General features: G+C 51.1%; 2 protein-coding genes across 2 annotated transcripts; one reads left to right on the top strand and one right to left on the bottom strand.

Annotated features, from left to right (window-relative positions):
- The first annotated feature begins 627 nt into the window (after positions 1-627).
- Positions 628-2,493, top strand: LOC142840669 (polypyrimidine tract-binding protein 1-like). The gene is made up of 2 exons (XM_075957226.1): positions 628-991; positions 1,259-2,493. The coding sequence occupies exons 1-2, from the start codon at positions 628-630 to the stop codon at positions 2,491-2,493; spliced, it is 1,599 nt and encodes a 532-aa protein (XP_075813341.1).
- An 11,059-nt stretch (positions 2,494-13,552) lies between these two features.
- LOC142840670 (polypyrimidine tract-binding protein 1-like) lies at positions 13,553-15,418 on the bottom strand. Its single transcript, XM_075957227.1, has 2 exons — positions 15,055-15,418; positions 13,553-14,787 (listed from the first exon to the last, which is right to left on the bottom strand). The coding sequence occupies exons 1-2, from the start codon at positions 15,416-15,418 to the stop codon at positions 13,553-13,555; spliced, it is 1,599 nt and encodes a 532-aa protein (XP_075813342.1).
- Positions 15,419-15,730: the final 312 nt, after the last annotated feature.

Genomic DNA, 15,730 nt, shown 5'->3' with positions numbered 1-15,730 from the left:
CAAGATCTGAGACTGTATGTGTTTCTTCATGCATTCCAGGCAGGATATATGGGGAACACACAGGCACACACAGGCACATGGGGAAGTGAGGGAGAGAGAGACAGACAGAGAAACAGAGAGGGAGAGAGAGAGAGACAGAGAGTGTCAGAGACAAGAGACAGACAGAATGCAAGACAAATAGACACACACACAGTGAGAGTGGAGAGAAAGAGAGGAGAGAAAGAGGGGAGAGAGAGAGGGGAGAGAGAGAGAGACAGAGAGAGAGAGAGAGAGAGAGAGAGAGAGAGAGAGAGAAGAGAGGAGAGAGAGAGAGAGAGAGAGAGAGACGGAGAGACAGAGAAGAGAGAAGAGAGAAGAGAGAGAGAGAGAGAGAGAGAGAGAGAGAGAGAGAGAGAGAGAGAGAGAGAGAGAGAAGAGAAAAGCAGAGAATGCTCCAGAATAGTGAGGGGAGTGTCTCAGTGTTCAACAGCAGGGACAACACTGTATCAAGCAAGGAGGGCTGGGCTACTCACTCCCCTCCACTGCATCTCCTGCCATTCTGCTCTTGTTCCTTACACACAGCAGTTGGCTGAGGGCTGTGGTCGCAGGAGCTCTTCTCTCTGCCTTTGTCCCCAGCCAGTCGCTGTCATGAGCAGCAACTCACCCTCTGTACCCAAAGGAAATGACAGCAAGAGGCTCAAAAGGGATAGCAGGAGTGTTGTGGGCCCGTCCAGAGTGATCCACATCCACAGGCTGCCAAGCAGTGTCACCGAAAGAGAAGTTCTCTGTCTGGCGTTGCCGTTCGGGAAGGTGTCCAATCTACTGTTTCTGAAGAGCAAGAACCAGGCTTTCATGGAGATGAGCACGGAGGAGGCCGCCAACACCATGGTCAACTACTACACCTGGGTGTCTCCTGTGCTGCGTGGGCAGCCTGTCCACGTGCAGTTCTCCCGCTACAAAGAACTCAAGGTGAGCAGATGCCACGAGCAGGCCAGTGCTCCCGGGCAGGCAGGTGCCTCCAGCCAGGAGGGGGAACCCAAGCAGGGGAGTGCCTCTATCCAGGAAGCGGAACCCAGGCAGGGGAGTACCTCCAGCCAGGAGGGTGAACCCAGGCAGAAGAGTGCCTCCAAATGGTCCTGGGCCTCCAGCAGGGCAGGTGCCACCAGCAAGGCCCTTGCTTCTAGCTTTGTGGTTGTCCCCAGCCAGGAGGGCGACCACACTCAAGTGGATTCCCAGGCAGGCTGCGCAGGTGCCTCCAGCCAGGTGGGTGCCCAGCCAGGCCTGCCAGCTGAGAACTCAGATCGGGCAGCAGATTTGCCCTCGGCTGCCCCTGCCGCTGATGTGGACACGGGGACAGTGGTGGCCACGCACAGCTCTGTGCTCAGGATCCTCGTGGAGAACTACTTCTATCGTGTGACCTTGGACGTGCTGCACCAGCTCTTCTCCAGGTTTGGCACAGTTCTGAAAATCATCATATACAGTAAGAACAGCCGGTTCCAGGGGCTGTTACAGTATGCTGACGCACTGAGTGCCCAGCGTGCCAAGCTGTTCTTGGATGGGCAGAACATCTACGACGCCTGCTGCACACTGCGCATTGCCTTCTCTGGGCTCACTGACCTCACAGTCATGTACAACAACGACAGGAGCCGTGACTACACGCGCCCAGACTTGCCCTCGGGTGACAGCCAACCCTTGCCAGCCCAGAACATGGCCACAGCGTTCGATGCACCTGTCGTGGTCCCAGCTTCTCCATATGCAAGCACTGGGTTACTGCAAACATTTGCAATTCCCCAAACTGCAGGCTTTGCCATCCCAGAAGTGGGTACTGTCCTGGCACCCCTGGCCATACCAGAAGTGGCTGTGGCAGCAGCGGCAGCTGGAGCAGAGAGCCCAGTCGTCAGCTCAGGCTCCCCAGGTGTGGCAAACGCTGTCCTTCTGGTTGCCAACCTCAACCCTGAGAAAGTCACACCCCAAAGCCTCTTTATTCTGTTTGGTGCCTATGGCAATGTGCACCGGGTGAAGATCCTGTACAGTAACAAGGAGAACGCGCTAGTGCAGATGGCGGATGGCGGCCAGGCTGAGCTGGCCCTGAGGCACCTGAATGGGCACAAACTGTATGGCAAGACTCTCTGCATCATGCCATCGAAGCACCAGAGCGTGAAGCTACCCCAGGAGGGCAAGGAAGACCAGGGCCTCACCAAGGACTATGCCAAATCCCCGCTGCACCGCTTTAAGAAGCCCGGATCCAAGAACTTCCAGAACATCTTCCCACCCTCTGCCACCCTGCACCTCTCCAACCTACCCAGCTCGGTCTTGGAGGAAGACCTCAAGAAACTCTTCTCCAGCAGCGGGGGTTCTGTCAAGGCCTTCAAGTTCTTCCCAAAGGACCGCAAGATGGCACTGATCCGGATGGGCTCAGTAGAGGAGGCCATCCAGGCTCTGGTCGAGCTGCATGGTCACACCCTAGGCCCGAACCACCACCTGCGAGTCTCCTTCTCCAGGATCACCATCTAGAGGCCCCTGCCAGGCCCACTGCAGACAGCTTCCTCCACCAAAGAAAAGGAGAATTTAATGGCGGCTGCAGTGACCTGAACAGAACAGAGAGTGGCTGCTGTCTGAGGGAGAGAGAGAGATCAGTGGCTTCCTTGATGTTAAAAGGACTGACTGTGGTCACCTTGCTGGCAGTGGGGGAGGGAACCTCAAGCAGCCCTGTTATCCCTAGGAAGGGCAGGGTGCTGCCCCCTGGAGCTCCAGACACTTGGCCACAGCAGGTGCTCTGGACTGTACATCTGGCACTTTCCCACCCTTGAGACCTGCCTGTCCCCACCTGGGCTACTGTTGAGCTTTGGGGGTGAAGCGGCCTCCAGAGACTCAATGCGTTTGAACTCGTGGACACCAGTTGGTGGCATTCTATTGAAAGGCTGCGGAGACTTTAGGAGGTGGAACCTTCCTGGAGGAGGAGAGTCACCTGGAAGGGTGAGGAGGATTTGGAGCCCTGCCCCATTTCCTGTGCTTGCTCTGCTGCTTCCCGACTACCAGTGAGATGCCAACAGCCAGCCTCCTGCTCTCTGATACTGCTCCTGTTGCTGACACCTTCCCTTCTCCACCAAGGTGGGATGTGCCCTCCCCACTTCCTCCTTTATATTGGGAGGAGGGGGTTATTTGTTCTTCAGCAATGAGAACAGTAACAAGACAGAATGAGATGTGGGATGGGCCAGGCCATTGCTGGGAAGAACCCGGCCATGTGGTATGCAGGGCTTCTAGGTGGTCTGGGGGCAGGAACTTGGGAGAGTTCAGAACTTTGCCCTGGGAAGGGCCTAGAATGCTGAAGGGAGAGCTTCATGGGCCCTCCTGGTAGGGGTTTGGAAGACCAGGACGCTGGGAGAAATCCAGGCAGTCGAGGAGGCCCGGCTTGTGAGGTTTCAGAGGGGACTAAGACTCCTTTGGGAACCGGGCTGGAGGCCATTTGTGTGAAATTCTGGCCAAGAGCCTAGCTGCATTTTGCTTGTGTCCTGGGAATGTGAGGGATGCAGAATTCAAAAGCAGTGGGCTACTTTGTTTGTTGGGAGAACCTTAGGGACAGGATAGCACTCAGGCTGTGTGGAGGTCACTATCAAAGCTCTCACCCAAGCCTGCAGAGAGAGCAAGGAGTGGAGCAGAACGGTGTGAAAACCACAGACTGTCAAGGAGAGAAAAGAAGTCAAAGTTACAGCCAAACACAGCTGTCCCTGGGAATGGAATTAGCCCCAACACAGAGAGGCCTCCTGGTCTATACTGGCAGAGTAGGAAAGGTGCCAGGAGGGCACTCCGTGCCCACTGAAGGCTGTGACGTAGAAAAGTGATACTGTGTCGGGAAGGAGAGGCGTGGGTTAGAACACCGCTGGAGGTGGCTGCTGTTCAAAGAGAACACCTCGGAGGGCCATTTGCTCTGACTGAACTGAACCACCAAGGCAGACAGAGAACACTACTGTTTTTTTTAGTCCTGGGGAACATACGACATCTCAAGGTGGTGTGGCAACACACTCCACCTGCCGCCCCGTTTGCAAGCGCAGTAAAATGCTTACAAAAAATACACGAAATAAAATAAAATAAAAGATTGGGCAATGACAGCTTTGGGTAAGAGCCAATGAAGCCGCTGAAACTAGGCAGTGGGCCAGGTCATGGTCCAGACTAGAGGTCCCTGGGTTGCTGCTGCAAAGCTGTGGAGGCAAAGCCTAATTTGCAGCAGAGACCCCAGGACGTGGGGGATGCCAAGAGCATGTGCCAACCCCTGAGACAAGGTGTGGCTGCAGAGTGGAGTCCTCGCAAGAGAGGGACTCCATGGACCCCAGCTGGAGGGACTGTTCTACGCCAGACCTTTGGAAGCAGTCGGGTTCCCAAAGGAGCCCCAGATGACGGACAAGAAGCTGCAGCCTTTCCTCTCCTGGATTTCAGTCTTGGTTTGCTCTGATCTTTCTTTGCTGTGTCCACATATTTCCTCTGTGCCATTGTGTCTTGGTAGAATATAGATACCTGTATGTACATATATCTACATACTATGACATAATGTGTGTGTGTGTATATATATATATATACATATATATATATATATGTATATATATATATATATAGCCATCATATATAACCAGCATTTGATTTTACAGGGGCTCAGAGTTAAGAGAAGGCCTTGAGGCTCAGGAGAGATTTGTACTCTTGAACACTGTTGGAACTGTTAAAGACCGTGGGTTCCTTTGACTTTGGAATGGGTGTTGTTTGCTTTAGGTAGTGGCCATGAGCCTATGGTGGGCAGGGGCAGAATGTAGTGTTTAGAACATATGGGCTCACGTGTCTGAATGCTTGTTCCTCAGCTGGTGGCGCTCTTTGGGAAGGTTTTGGATTCTTTCATAGGTGGAACATGGCTGGAAGAAGCAAGACAGCAGGATCCAGTTCTGTGCTTCCATAGCCCAGGCCAACTTCTCATCCTCTGTCTGCTTCCCAGCTGAGATGGATGCAGAGTGACAGGCCATGCCTGCCTGCAGACCTTCCCGGCTACAATAGACTGTATCTCCTCACATGGCAAAGACAATAAACTTCTCTTGCTTTCACCTGCTTCTTGCCGAGTATTTGAGCACAGCAGCGAGAGAAATAACTAATGCAGCTACAGACCCACGCTAACCACCTGAGCTGGTTAACCACTGAGGTGGGGCTCTCCTCCAGGTGAAGTTGCACCTCTGCTTGATGGCTGGGGTAGGCTAGGTGGTTCTCAACCTGTGGTCCACGACCCCGGGGAGCATAATGACCCTTTCACAGGGGTCACCGAAGAGCATTGGAAAACACAGATGTTTACATTACAATCCATAGCGACAATAATAATGTCCCGGTTAGGGGTCACCAGCACATGACAAACAGTATTTAAAGGGTCCCAAAACTAGGAAGGTTGAGAAGCACTGCCTTAGGGAACTGGGGAAGGCAGCAGAGTCCTCAGAGAAGACAGTGCAAACTTTCAAATGCCATCATTTCTGCAGTCGTTCCTCAAAGTGCTTGTCACTGCTTGTCACAGGTGAAAATAAACCTCAAGAATAGTGTCAGGCTTATCACTGTTAAGTTAAAAGGTAACCAGAGGTAGGGGCCCAGGTAACACGATGATGAAGAGCAAACAGGTGAGAGTAAATGCTACCAGCTGTGCCTCCGCGACCCAAAGTTAACACAAGCTGAAAGGTGAGTTCATGGTAGTAAATGGGGTGAGCTCTCTCCTATCTCAAACACGCATCCCAGCTTTCTGCACTGCACAGGACAGCCTTTAGCCGACTGCAGAGTTGACCTGACAACAACAGAGTGAGGTTAATCATTTTCTCCTTTGGTAGGCTTAAGGAAGCACAGCAGTTTTTGCTCTTGAGGCTCAGGCCATCCTAGGCAGAATGAAGGGTTCATGCCCCACTTTAATAAATGCCCCATGGGTAGAGCCTTGGGGGACCTGCTTCCTGCTTCTCTCCCGTGCATCTGTCTTTGACACTCCAAGGTGTATCTTTCTACTTGGGCTCTATTAAATTAAAGCTCACTTAGCCTTTGCTGTGCTCTCTGCCCCGACCTTTGCGAAGGTGGAAGCAAGGCTGATGTTAGGCAACTTTACTCAATGGCCAAGGTGCGGTTCTCCAGATATCCTGTAATCTGTAATCAGATATGGGTGCAGGGACAGAGAGATACCTAATGACGCAATACACAGGGCATGATACCCTGGCCCACTCGGTGACTTGAAGCACTCCCTCTCCCCGCTTCTCTGTCCCTCTAAGTCTTTCTCTCTGCCTCCCCCAGACCCCTCCACCTGGTTGCTTGGGCCTCTCTGAGACCTAAATGTTTTAAATCTCTCTTTCTCCTCTCCCAGTGTTTCCCTTACACCAGGTCTCTACCTTCTTTCCTGCCTTCGTGTTCCCTGCCAGGTGCCTCCTCTGATGGCCCCTTCTGACACCTCTTCTTGTAGTTTGACTTGAGAGATTGAGACAGTAGAGTTGCTACAAAGTTGAGATTAGACTGACTATATACTGAGTTCTAGTACACCTTTAGCTACTTACTGATTTTTTTGTTTTAAAACAAAACAAAACCCCCAAACACTTACAGAATGAAACAGCTTATTGTATTTTAATGAAAATCCAGGAAATGTATTTGAATCATGGAAAACATGTACATTGTATATTAAGCACTTTATTGTTATAAACATAATCTACACATGTTAATTGTTCTGTTAGCAGGAAAGGACATTTTTTTAAGTTTAGACACCATTTAATCATGTACTCTTCAAATAAGTTTGGTTTTCTCTTATTCTTTTTTGATTAGTATTTCATTTGTGTTTATGCCCATGGAGGATAGAAGATGATGTCAGAGATCCCTGAACTGGGTTTATAAGCAATTTTGAGCTGCTGGAAGTGCGTGCTAGAAACAGAACTATGGTTCTTTAAAAGAACAGTAAGACCTGCTATCCTCTGAAACTTCTCTCCAGCCCCTTAGGTTTCTTTTAAAGTAATGAAGGACTAAATACTTCACATCATTTAACCAGTCACATAGAAGATGAAATGTTTTCCTTCAGAAGCTGGAACTCCAAATCTCCATGTTACATTTATTATTTGTGAGCATCTGTGTATGTGTGTGCAAGCACACATATCTCTGCCCATGAGCCTGTGTGTTTCTGTGTACATGTGAAGGCATGCCTGCAGAAGTCAAAGGACAGCATGTGGGAATTAGTTCTCTCTTTTCCCCATATGGCTTCTGGGGTTCCAGGTAAGTCATAGGCTTAGTGACAAGTGTATTTACACACACAGAGATCTGCCTCATGTAGTAATAGGAGTGGTGGGGCTGTGTCCCCAGCACCCTGGCCGCCTGCTAGCTTATGCCTCGAAATAATTACACGGACACTGTATTCTTTTAAATACTGCTTGGCCCATTAACTCTAGCCCTTATAGGCTAATTCTCATATCCCGATCAACCTATCTCTAATAATCTGTGTAGCGTAAGTCTTACCGGGAAAGATTCTAGCCTACGTCCATCCTGGGTCTGAGCTTCATGCGTCTGCCTCAGAGAGCTTCGCGTCTGCCCGGGAGAGAAGAGCATGGCATCTCTGGGCTCACTTCCTCTTCCTTCCAGCATTCTGTTCTGTTTACTCCACCCACCTATGTTCTAACCTATCAGGGCAAGCAGTTTCTTTATTTAATTAACCAATGACCTTCCTCCATCAGCCTCGCCCCCAAATTGTTTCAATCATGAAGGATGTGTCACAAAATTGGTCCCTGGGAATAGATGGATGGTTCCATTCTGGAAGACAGAGGAATAGGCAGAGCCCATGGGGGAAGAGATTTCCAGGGAGTTTTCTTCTACCTTACTCTCTACTGTAGGAGGGTGCCTCTCACAAGAGGCCTACCTGCTGCAGAAGAGTATCGTCTCCAATGAAGTATGCCGTGTCCTCCTGGGAACCAGTCCATCCTGATATATCTTGGCTTTGTACACCTGCTAACCCATGAGACAGAAAGCAGGCCAAGGGCATCCCTGGTGGCCTTTTCCCTTCTCTAATCTGTACAGAAGAGAATCCTTCTCAAAAGACTGTCAACACAAGAAAGTAGCACCCCAAAGAAGTACAGGGTACCATTAAGGAGACTTCCCTCCCAGTGGGCTTTGGGCCTTGCCAAACTACAGGAGGCATTCATGCATAGCTTAATGTCTCCTAGAATACTGGAAGGTAATAAGCATATTGAAAAGATAGTATAAAGGTCACCATCAAAATATATGTTGTCTTTCACTTTCAAACTTTCCAATTATGTCCCATAACTCCCTGAAATGGGCAACGATCCACCTCCTGTGCTTTACAGAAGTTTTCAACTGTTTCATCCACCTTTATACTACCAGGGATTTCTCACTAAGAATGAGAAATCATTGATTTATTCCAATTTGATATTTGTCCACTTTAGACAAAATTATATCACCCCATTATAATCTTGTGCATAACCATGTCAGTAACACAAATGTGTAATGTGACAAGTAGATATGGTAAAGTTAAACCCGGGCGTCAAGTCTATAGACAGAAAACACTATATTGAAGGGTTTGGTAATCAGTAAACATCCTACAAAAAGTGAATACAAGGGCTCACCATTAATTGAATCACGAATAAAATATCAATGGTCAAAAGGTGCAAAGGCAGGGCTTGATGGAATAGTAAAAACAGAAAACCAAAACAAAACAAATAAAAACAAACCATAATGGGGAGGTGGCTAGAATGGTCACAGTTAAAAAAGCAAGAACAGGGAAAGCCTGCAGCCTCCATATCTTCCAAAACAGTCAGAGCCAGTGAGTCCAAAATGTTGACAGGGAGACAAGCAGGGGAGGGTCCCTCAGAGCTGTCTGGGGAGGCAGGTGGAATAAAGAAGGCCAAGTGCCAAGCTGGCAAGGTTGGAGCATCTAACACAGCCTCTCAGGGGACAGCACCTGAGGAAAGGGCAGCTATGGGACTGTTCGGGAGCAGGATAGCCTCCAACAGAGAGCCTCAGCAGGGACACAAGGCACAAAGAAGACACAGACAAAGGAATTCCATCCCCCCCATACACACACTAGTGATGGCTGAGTGCCTCTTGGGGTTAGATATCCAGGTGATGGGGAGAGTGAATGAGCCAGAATGGCAGAGGCCTAGGGAGAGGGGACAGGCAGCAAGGTCAAATGGCTTCTAGTGACGGGAGGCCAGGAAATGGAGTCTTCTAGAAAAGTTAGTTGTAAGCATTTTGTAAATCCATTTTGTAAACTTGACACAAGCTAGAGTCAATTGAGAGGAAGGAGGTTCAGCTGGGAAAAGGTCTCCATCAGACTGGTCTGGAGGCAGGTCGTGGAGGCATTTTCTTGATTAATGGTTGGTGTGGAAGGCCCAAGTTCACTGTGTGTGGCACCATCCCTTGGAAGGTGGTCCTGGAGTGTGAGCAAAGTAAATAAGTCAGGAGGAACAAGTCAATATGCAGCATTCCTCCATGGCTTTTCCGTCAAGAAACATGAAGTTCCTACCCCAAGTTCCTGCCTTGGCTTCCCTCAGTGATGGACTGCCGACCATGTTCAAGCCTAGAGAACCCTTCCTTGTACAAGTTGCTTCTTGTCATTTGTTTCACAACAGAAATAGAAATGAAACAACAAGAAGTGCCTAGGTGTCAGAAGGAGCCATCAGAGGAGGCACCTGGCAGGGAACACGAAGGCAGGAAAGAAGGTAGAGACCTGGTGTAAGGGAAACACTGGGAGAGGAGAAAGAGAGATTTAAAACATTTAGGTCTCAGAGAGGCCCAAGCAACCAGGTGGAGGGGTCTGGGGGAGGCAGAGAGAAAGACTTAGAGGGACAGAGAAGCGGGGAGAGGGAGTGCTTCAAGTCACCGAGTGGGCCAGGGTATCATGCCCTGTGTATTGCGTCATTAGGTATCTCTCTGTCCCTGCACCCATATCTGATTACAGATTACAGGATATCTGGAGAACCGCACCTTGGCCATTGAGTAAAGTTACCTAACATCAGCCTTGCTTCCACCTTCGCAAAGGTCGGGGCAGAGAGCACAGCAAAGGCTAAGTGAGCTTTAATTTAATAGAGCCCAAGTAGAAAGATACACCTTGGAGTGTCAAAGACAGATGCACGGGAGAGAAGCAGGAAGCAGGTCCCCCAAGGCTCTACCCATGGGGCATTTATTAAAGTGGGGCATGAACCCTTCATTCTGCCTAGGATGGCCTGAGCCTCAAGAGCAAAAACTGCTGTGCTTCCTTAAGCCTACCAAAGGAGAAAATGATTAACCTCACTCTGTTGTTGTCAGGTCAACTCTGCAGTCGGCTAAAGGCTGTCCTGTGCAGTGCAGAAAGCTGGGATGCGTGTTTGAGATAGGAGAGAGCTCACCCCATTTACTACCATGAACTCACCTTTCAGCTTGTGTTAACTTTGGGTCGCGGAGGCACAGCTGGTAGCATTTACTCTCACCTGTTTGCTCTTCATCGTCGTGTTACCTGGGCCCCTACCTCTGGTTACCTTTTAACTTAACAGTGATAAGCCTGACACTATTCTTGAGGTTTATTTTCACCTGTGACAAGCAGTGACAAGCACTTTGAGGAACGACTGCAGAAATGATGGCATTTGAAAGTTTGCACTGTCTTCTCTGAGGACTCTGCTGCCTTCCCCAGTTCCCTAAGGCAGTGCTTCTCAACCTTCCTAGTTTTGGGACCCTTTAAATACTGTTTGTCATGTTCTGGTGACCCCTAACCGGGACATTATTATTGTCGCTATGGATTGTAATGTAAACATCTGTGTTTTCCAATGCTCTTCGGTGACCCCTGTGAAAGGGTCATTATGCTCCCCGGGGTCGTGGACCACAGGTTGAGAACCACCTAGCCTACCCCAGCCATCAAGCAGAGGTGCAACTTCACCTGGAGGAGAGCCCCACCTCAGTGGTTAACCAGCTCAGGTGGTTAGCGTGGGTCTGTAGCTGCATTAGTTATTTCTCTCGCTGCTGTGCTCAAATACTCGGCAAGAAGCAGGTGAAAGCAAGAGAAGTTTATTGTCTTTGCCATGTGAGGAGATACAGTCTATTGTAGCCGGGAAGGTCTGCAGGCAGGCATGGCCTGTCGCTCTGCATCCATCTCAGCTGGGAAGCAGACAGAGGATGAGAAGTTGGCCTGGGCTATGGAAGCACAGAACTGGATCCTGCTGTCTTGCTTCTTCCAGCCATGTTCCACCTATGAAAGAATCCAAAACCTTCCCAAAGAGCGCCACCAGCCGAGGAACAAGCATTCAGACACGTGAGCCCATATGTTCTAAACACTACATTCTGCCCCTGCCCACCATAGGCTCATGGCCACTACCTAAAGCAAACAACACCCATTCCAAAGTCAAAGGAACCCACGGTCTTTAACAGTTCCAACAGTGTTCAAGAGTACAAATCTCTCCTGAGCCTCAAGGCCTTCTCTTAACTCTGAGCCCCTGTAAAATCAAATGCTGGTTATATATGATGGCTATATATATATATATATATATATATATATATATATATATATACACACACACACACACATTATGTCATAGTATGTAGATATATGTACATACAGGTATCTATATTCTACCAAGACACAATGGCACAGAGGAAATATGTGGACACAGCAAAGAAAGATCAGAGCAAACCAAGACTGAAATCCAGGAGAGGAAAGGCTGCAGCTTCTTGTCCGTCATCTGGGGCTCCTTTGGGAACCCGACTGCTTCCAAAGGTCTGGCGTAGAACAGTCCCTCCAGCTGGGGTCCATGGAGTCCCTCTCTTGCGAGGACTCCACTCTGCAGCCACACCTTGTCTCAGGGGTTGGCACATGCTCTTGGCATCCCCCACGTCCTGGGGTCTCTGCTGCAAATTAGGCTTTGCCTCCACAGCTTTGCAGCAGCAACCCAGGGACCTCTAGTCTGGACCATGACCTGGCCCACTGCCTAGTTTCAGTGGCTTCATTGGCTCTTACCCAAAGCTGTCATTGCCCAATCTTTTATTTTATTTTATTTCGTGTATTTTTTGTAAGCATTTTACTGCGCTTGCAAACGGGGCGGCAGGTGGAGTGTGTTGCCACACCACCTTGAGATGTCGTATGTTCCCCAGGACTAAAAAAAACAGTAGTGTTCTCTGTCTGCCTTGGTGGTTCAGTTCAGTCAGAGCAAATGGCCCTCCGAGGTGTTCTCTTTGAACAGCAGCCACCTCCAGCGGTGTTCTAACCCACGCCTCTCCTTCCCGACACAGTATCACTTTTCTACGTCACAGCCTTCAGTGGGCACGGAGTGCCCTCCTGGCACCTTTCCTACTCTGCCAGTATAGACCAGGAGGCCTCTCTGTGTTGGGGCTAATTCCATTCCCAGGGACAGCTGTGTTTGGCTGTAACTTTGACCTCTTTTCTCTCCTTGACAGTCTGTGGTTTTCACACCGTTCTGCTCCACTCCTTGCTCTCTCTGCAGGCTTGGGTGAGAGCTTTGATAGTGACCTCCACACAGCCTGAGTGCTATCCTGTCCCTAAGGTTCTCCCAACAAACAAAGTAGCCCACTGGTTTTGAATTCTGCATCCCTCACATTCCCAGGACACAAGCAAAATGCAGCTAGGCTCTTGGCCAGAATTTCACACAAATGGCCTCCAGCCCGGTTCCCAAAGGAGTCTTAGTCCCCTCTGAAACCTCACAAGCCGGGCCTCCTCGACTGCCTGGATTTCTCCCAGCGTCCTGGTCTTCCAAACCCCTACCAGGAGGGCCCATGAAGCTCTCCCTTCAGCATTCTAGGCCCTTCCCAGGGCAAAGTTCTGAACTCTCCCAAGTTCCTGCCCCCAGACCACCTAGAAGCCCTGCATACCACATGGCCGGGTTCTTCCCAGCAATGGCCTGGCCCATCCCACATCTCATTCTGCCTTGTTACTGTTCTCATTGCTGAAGAACAAATAACCCCCTCCTTCCAATATAAAGGAGGAAGTGGGGAGGGCACATCCCACCTTGGTGGAGAAGGGAAGGTGTCAGCAACAGGAGCAGTATCAGAGAGCAGGAGGCTGGCTGTTGGCATCTCACTGGTAGTCGGGAAGCAGCAGAGCAAGCACAGGAAATGGGGCAGGGCTCCAAATCCTCCTCACCCTTCCAGGTGACTCTCCTCCTCCAGGAAGGTTCCACCTCCTAAAGTCTCCACAGCCTTTCAATAGAATGCCACCAACTGGTGTCCACGAGTTCAAACGCATTGAGTCTCTGGAGGCCGCTTCACCCCCAAAGCTCAACAGTAGCCCAGGTGGGGACAGGCAGGTCTCAAGGGTGGGAAAGTGCCAGATGTACAGTCCAGAGCACCTGCTGTGGCCAAGTGTCTGGAGCTCCAGGGGGCAGCACCCTGCCCTTCCTAGGGATAACAGGGCTGCTTGAGGTTCCCTCCCCCACTGCCAGCAAGGTGACCACAGTCAGTCCTTTTAACATCAAGGAAGCCACTGATCTCTCTCTCTCCCTCAGACAGCAGCCACTCTCTGTTCTGTTCAGGTCACTGCAGCCGCCATTAAATTCTCCTTTTCTTTGGTGGAGGAAGCTGTCTGCAGTGGGCCTGGCAGGGGCCTCTAGATGGTGATCCTGGAGAAGGAGACTCGCAGGTGGTGGTTCGGGCCTAGGGTGTGACCATGCAGCTCGACCAGAGCCTGGATGGCCTCCTCTACTGAGCCCATCCGGATCAGTGCCATCTTGCGGTCCTTTGGGAAGAACTTGAAGGCCTTGACAGAACCCCCGCTGCTGGAGAAGAGTTTCTTGAGGTCTTCCTCCAAGACCGAGCTGGGTAGGTTGGAGAGGTGCAGGGTGGCAGAGGGTGGGAAGATGTTCTGGAAGTTCTTGGATCCGGGCTTCTTAAAGCGGTGCAGCGGGGATTTGGCATAGTCCTTGGTGAGGCCCTGGTCTTCCTTGCCCTCCTGGGGTAGCTTCACGCTCTGGTGCTTCGATGGCATGATGCAGAGAGTCTTGCCATACAGTTTGTGCCCATTCAGGTGCCTCAGGGCCAGCTCAGCCTGGCCGCCATCCGCCATCTGCACTAGCGCGTTCTCCTTGTTACTGTACAGGATCTTCACCCGGTGCACATTGCCATAGGCACCAAACAGAATAAAGAGGCTTTGGGGTGTGACTTTCTCAGGGTTGAGGTTGGCAACCAGAAGGACAGCGTTTGCCACACCTGGGGAGCCTGAGCTGACGACTGGGCTCTCTGCTCCAGCTGCCGCTGCTGCCACAGCCACTTCTGGTATGGCCAGGGGTGCCAGGACAGTACCCACTTCTGGGATGGCAAAGCCTGCAGTTTGGGGAATTGCAAATGTTTGCAGTAACCCAGTGCTTGCATATGGAGAAGCTGGGACCACGACAGGTGCATCGAACGCTGTGGCCATGTTCTGGGCTGGCAAGGGTTGGCTGTCACCCGAGGGCAAGTCTGGGCGCGTGTAGTCACGGCTCCTGTCGTTGTTGTACATGACTGTGAGGTCAGTGAGCCCAGAGAAGGCAATGCGCAGTGTGCAGCAGGCGTCGTAGATGTTCTGCCCATCCAAGAACAGCTTGGCACGCTGGGCACTCAGTGCGTCAGCATACTGTAACAGCCCCTGGAACCGGCTGTTCTTACTGTATATGATGATTTTCAGAACTGTGCCAAACCTGGAGAAGAGCTGGTGCAGCACGTCCAAGGTCACACGATAGAAGTAGTTCTCCACGAGGATCCTGAGCACAGAGCTGTGCGTGGCCACCACTGTCCCCGTGTCCACATCAGCGGCAGGGGCAGCCGAGGGCAAATCTGCTGCCCGATCTGAGTTCTCAGCTGGCAGGCCTGGCTGGGCACCCACCTGGCTGGAGGCACCTGCGCAGCCTGCCTGGGAATCCACTTGAGTGTGGTCGCCCTCCTGGCTGGGGACAACCACAAAGCTAGAAGCAAGGGCCTTGCTGGTGGCACCTGCCCTGCTGGAGGCCCAGGACCATTTGGAGGCACTCTTCTGCCTGGGTTCACCCTCCTGGCTGGAGGTACTCCCCTGCCTGGGTTCCGCTTCCTGGATAGAGGCACTCCCCTGCTTGGGTTCCCCCTCCTGGCTGGAGGCACCTGCCTGCCCGGGAGCACTGGCCTGCTCGTGGCATCTGCTCACCTTGAGTTCTTTGTAGCGGGAGAACTGCACGTGGACAGGCTGCCCACGCAGCACAGGAGACACCCAGGTGTAGTAGTTGACCATGGTGTTGGCGGCCTCCTCCGTGCTCATCTCCATGAAAGCCTGGTTCTTGCTCTTCAGAAACAGTAGATTGGACACCTTCCCGAACGGCAACGCCAGACAGAGAACTTCTCTTTCGGTGACACTGCTTGGCAGCCTGTGGATGTGGATCACTCTGGACGGGCCCACAACACTCCTGCTATCCCTTTTGAGCCTCTTGCTGTCATTTCCTTTGGGTACAGAGGGTGAGTTGCTGCTCATGACAGCGACTGGCTGGGGACAAAGGCAGAGAGAAGAGCTCCTGCGACCACAGCCCTCAGCCAACTGCTGTGTGTAAGGAACAAGAGCAGAATGGCAGGAGATGCAGTGGAGGGGAGTGAGTAGCCCAGCCCTCCTTGCTTGATACAGTGTTGTCCCTGCTGTTGAACACTGAGACACTCCCCTCACTATTCTGGAGCATTCTCTGCTTCTCTCTTCTCTGTCTCTCCGTCTCTCTCTCTCCTCTCTTCTCTTCTCTTCTCTTCTCTTCTCTTCTCTTCTCTTCTCTTCTCTTCTCTTCTCTTCTCTTCTCTT

Source organism: Microtus pennsylvanicus, chromosome X (genome assembly GCF_037038515.1).
Source record: "Microtus pennsylvanicus isolate mMicPen1 chromosome X, mMicPen1.hap1, whole genome shotgun sequence".
Taxonomy (NCBI): Eukaryota; Metazoa; Chordata; class Mammalia; order Rodentia; family Cricetidae; genus Microtus; species Microtus pennsylvanicus.
This window is presented reverse-complemented; position numbering and strand designations above follow the sequence as displayed.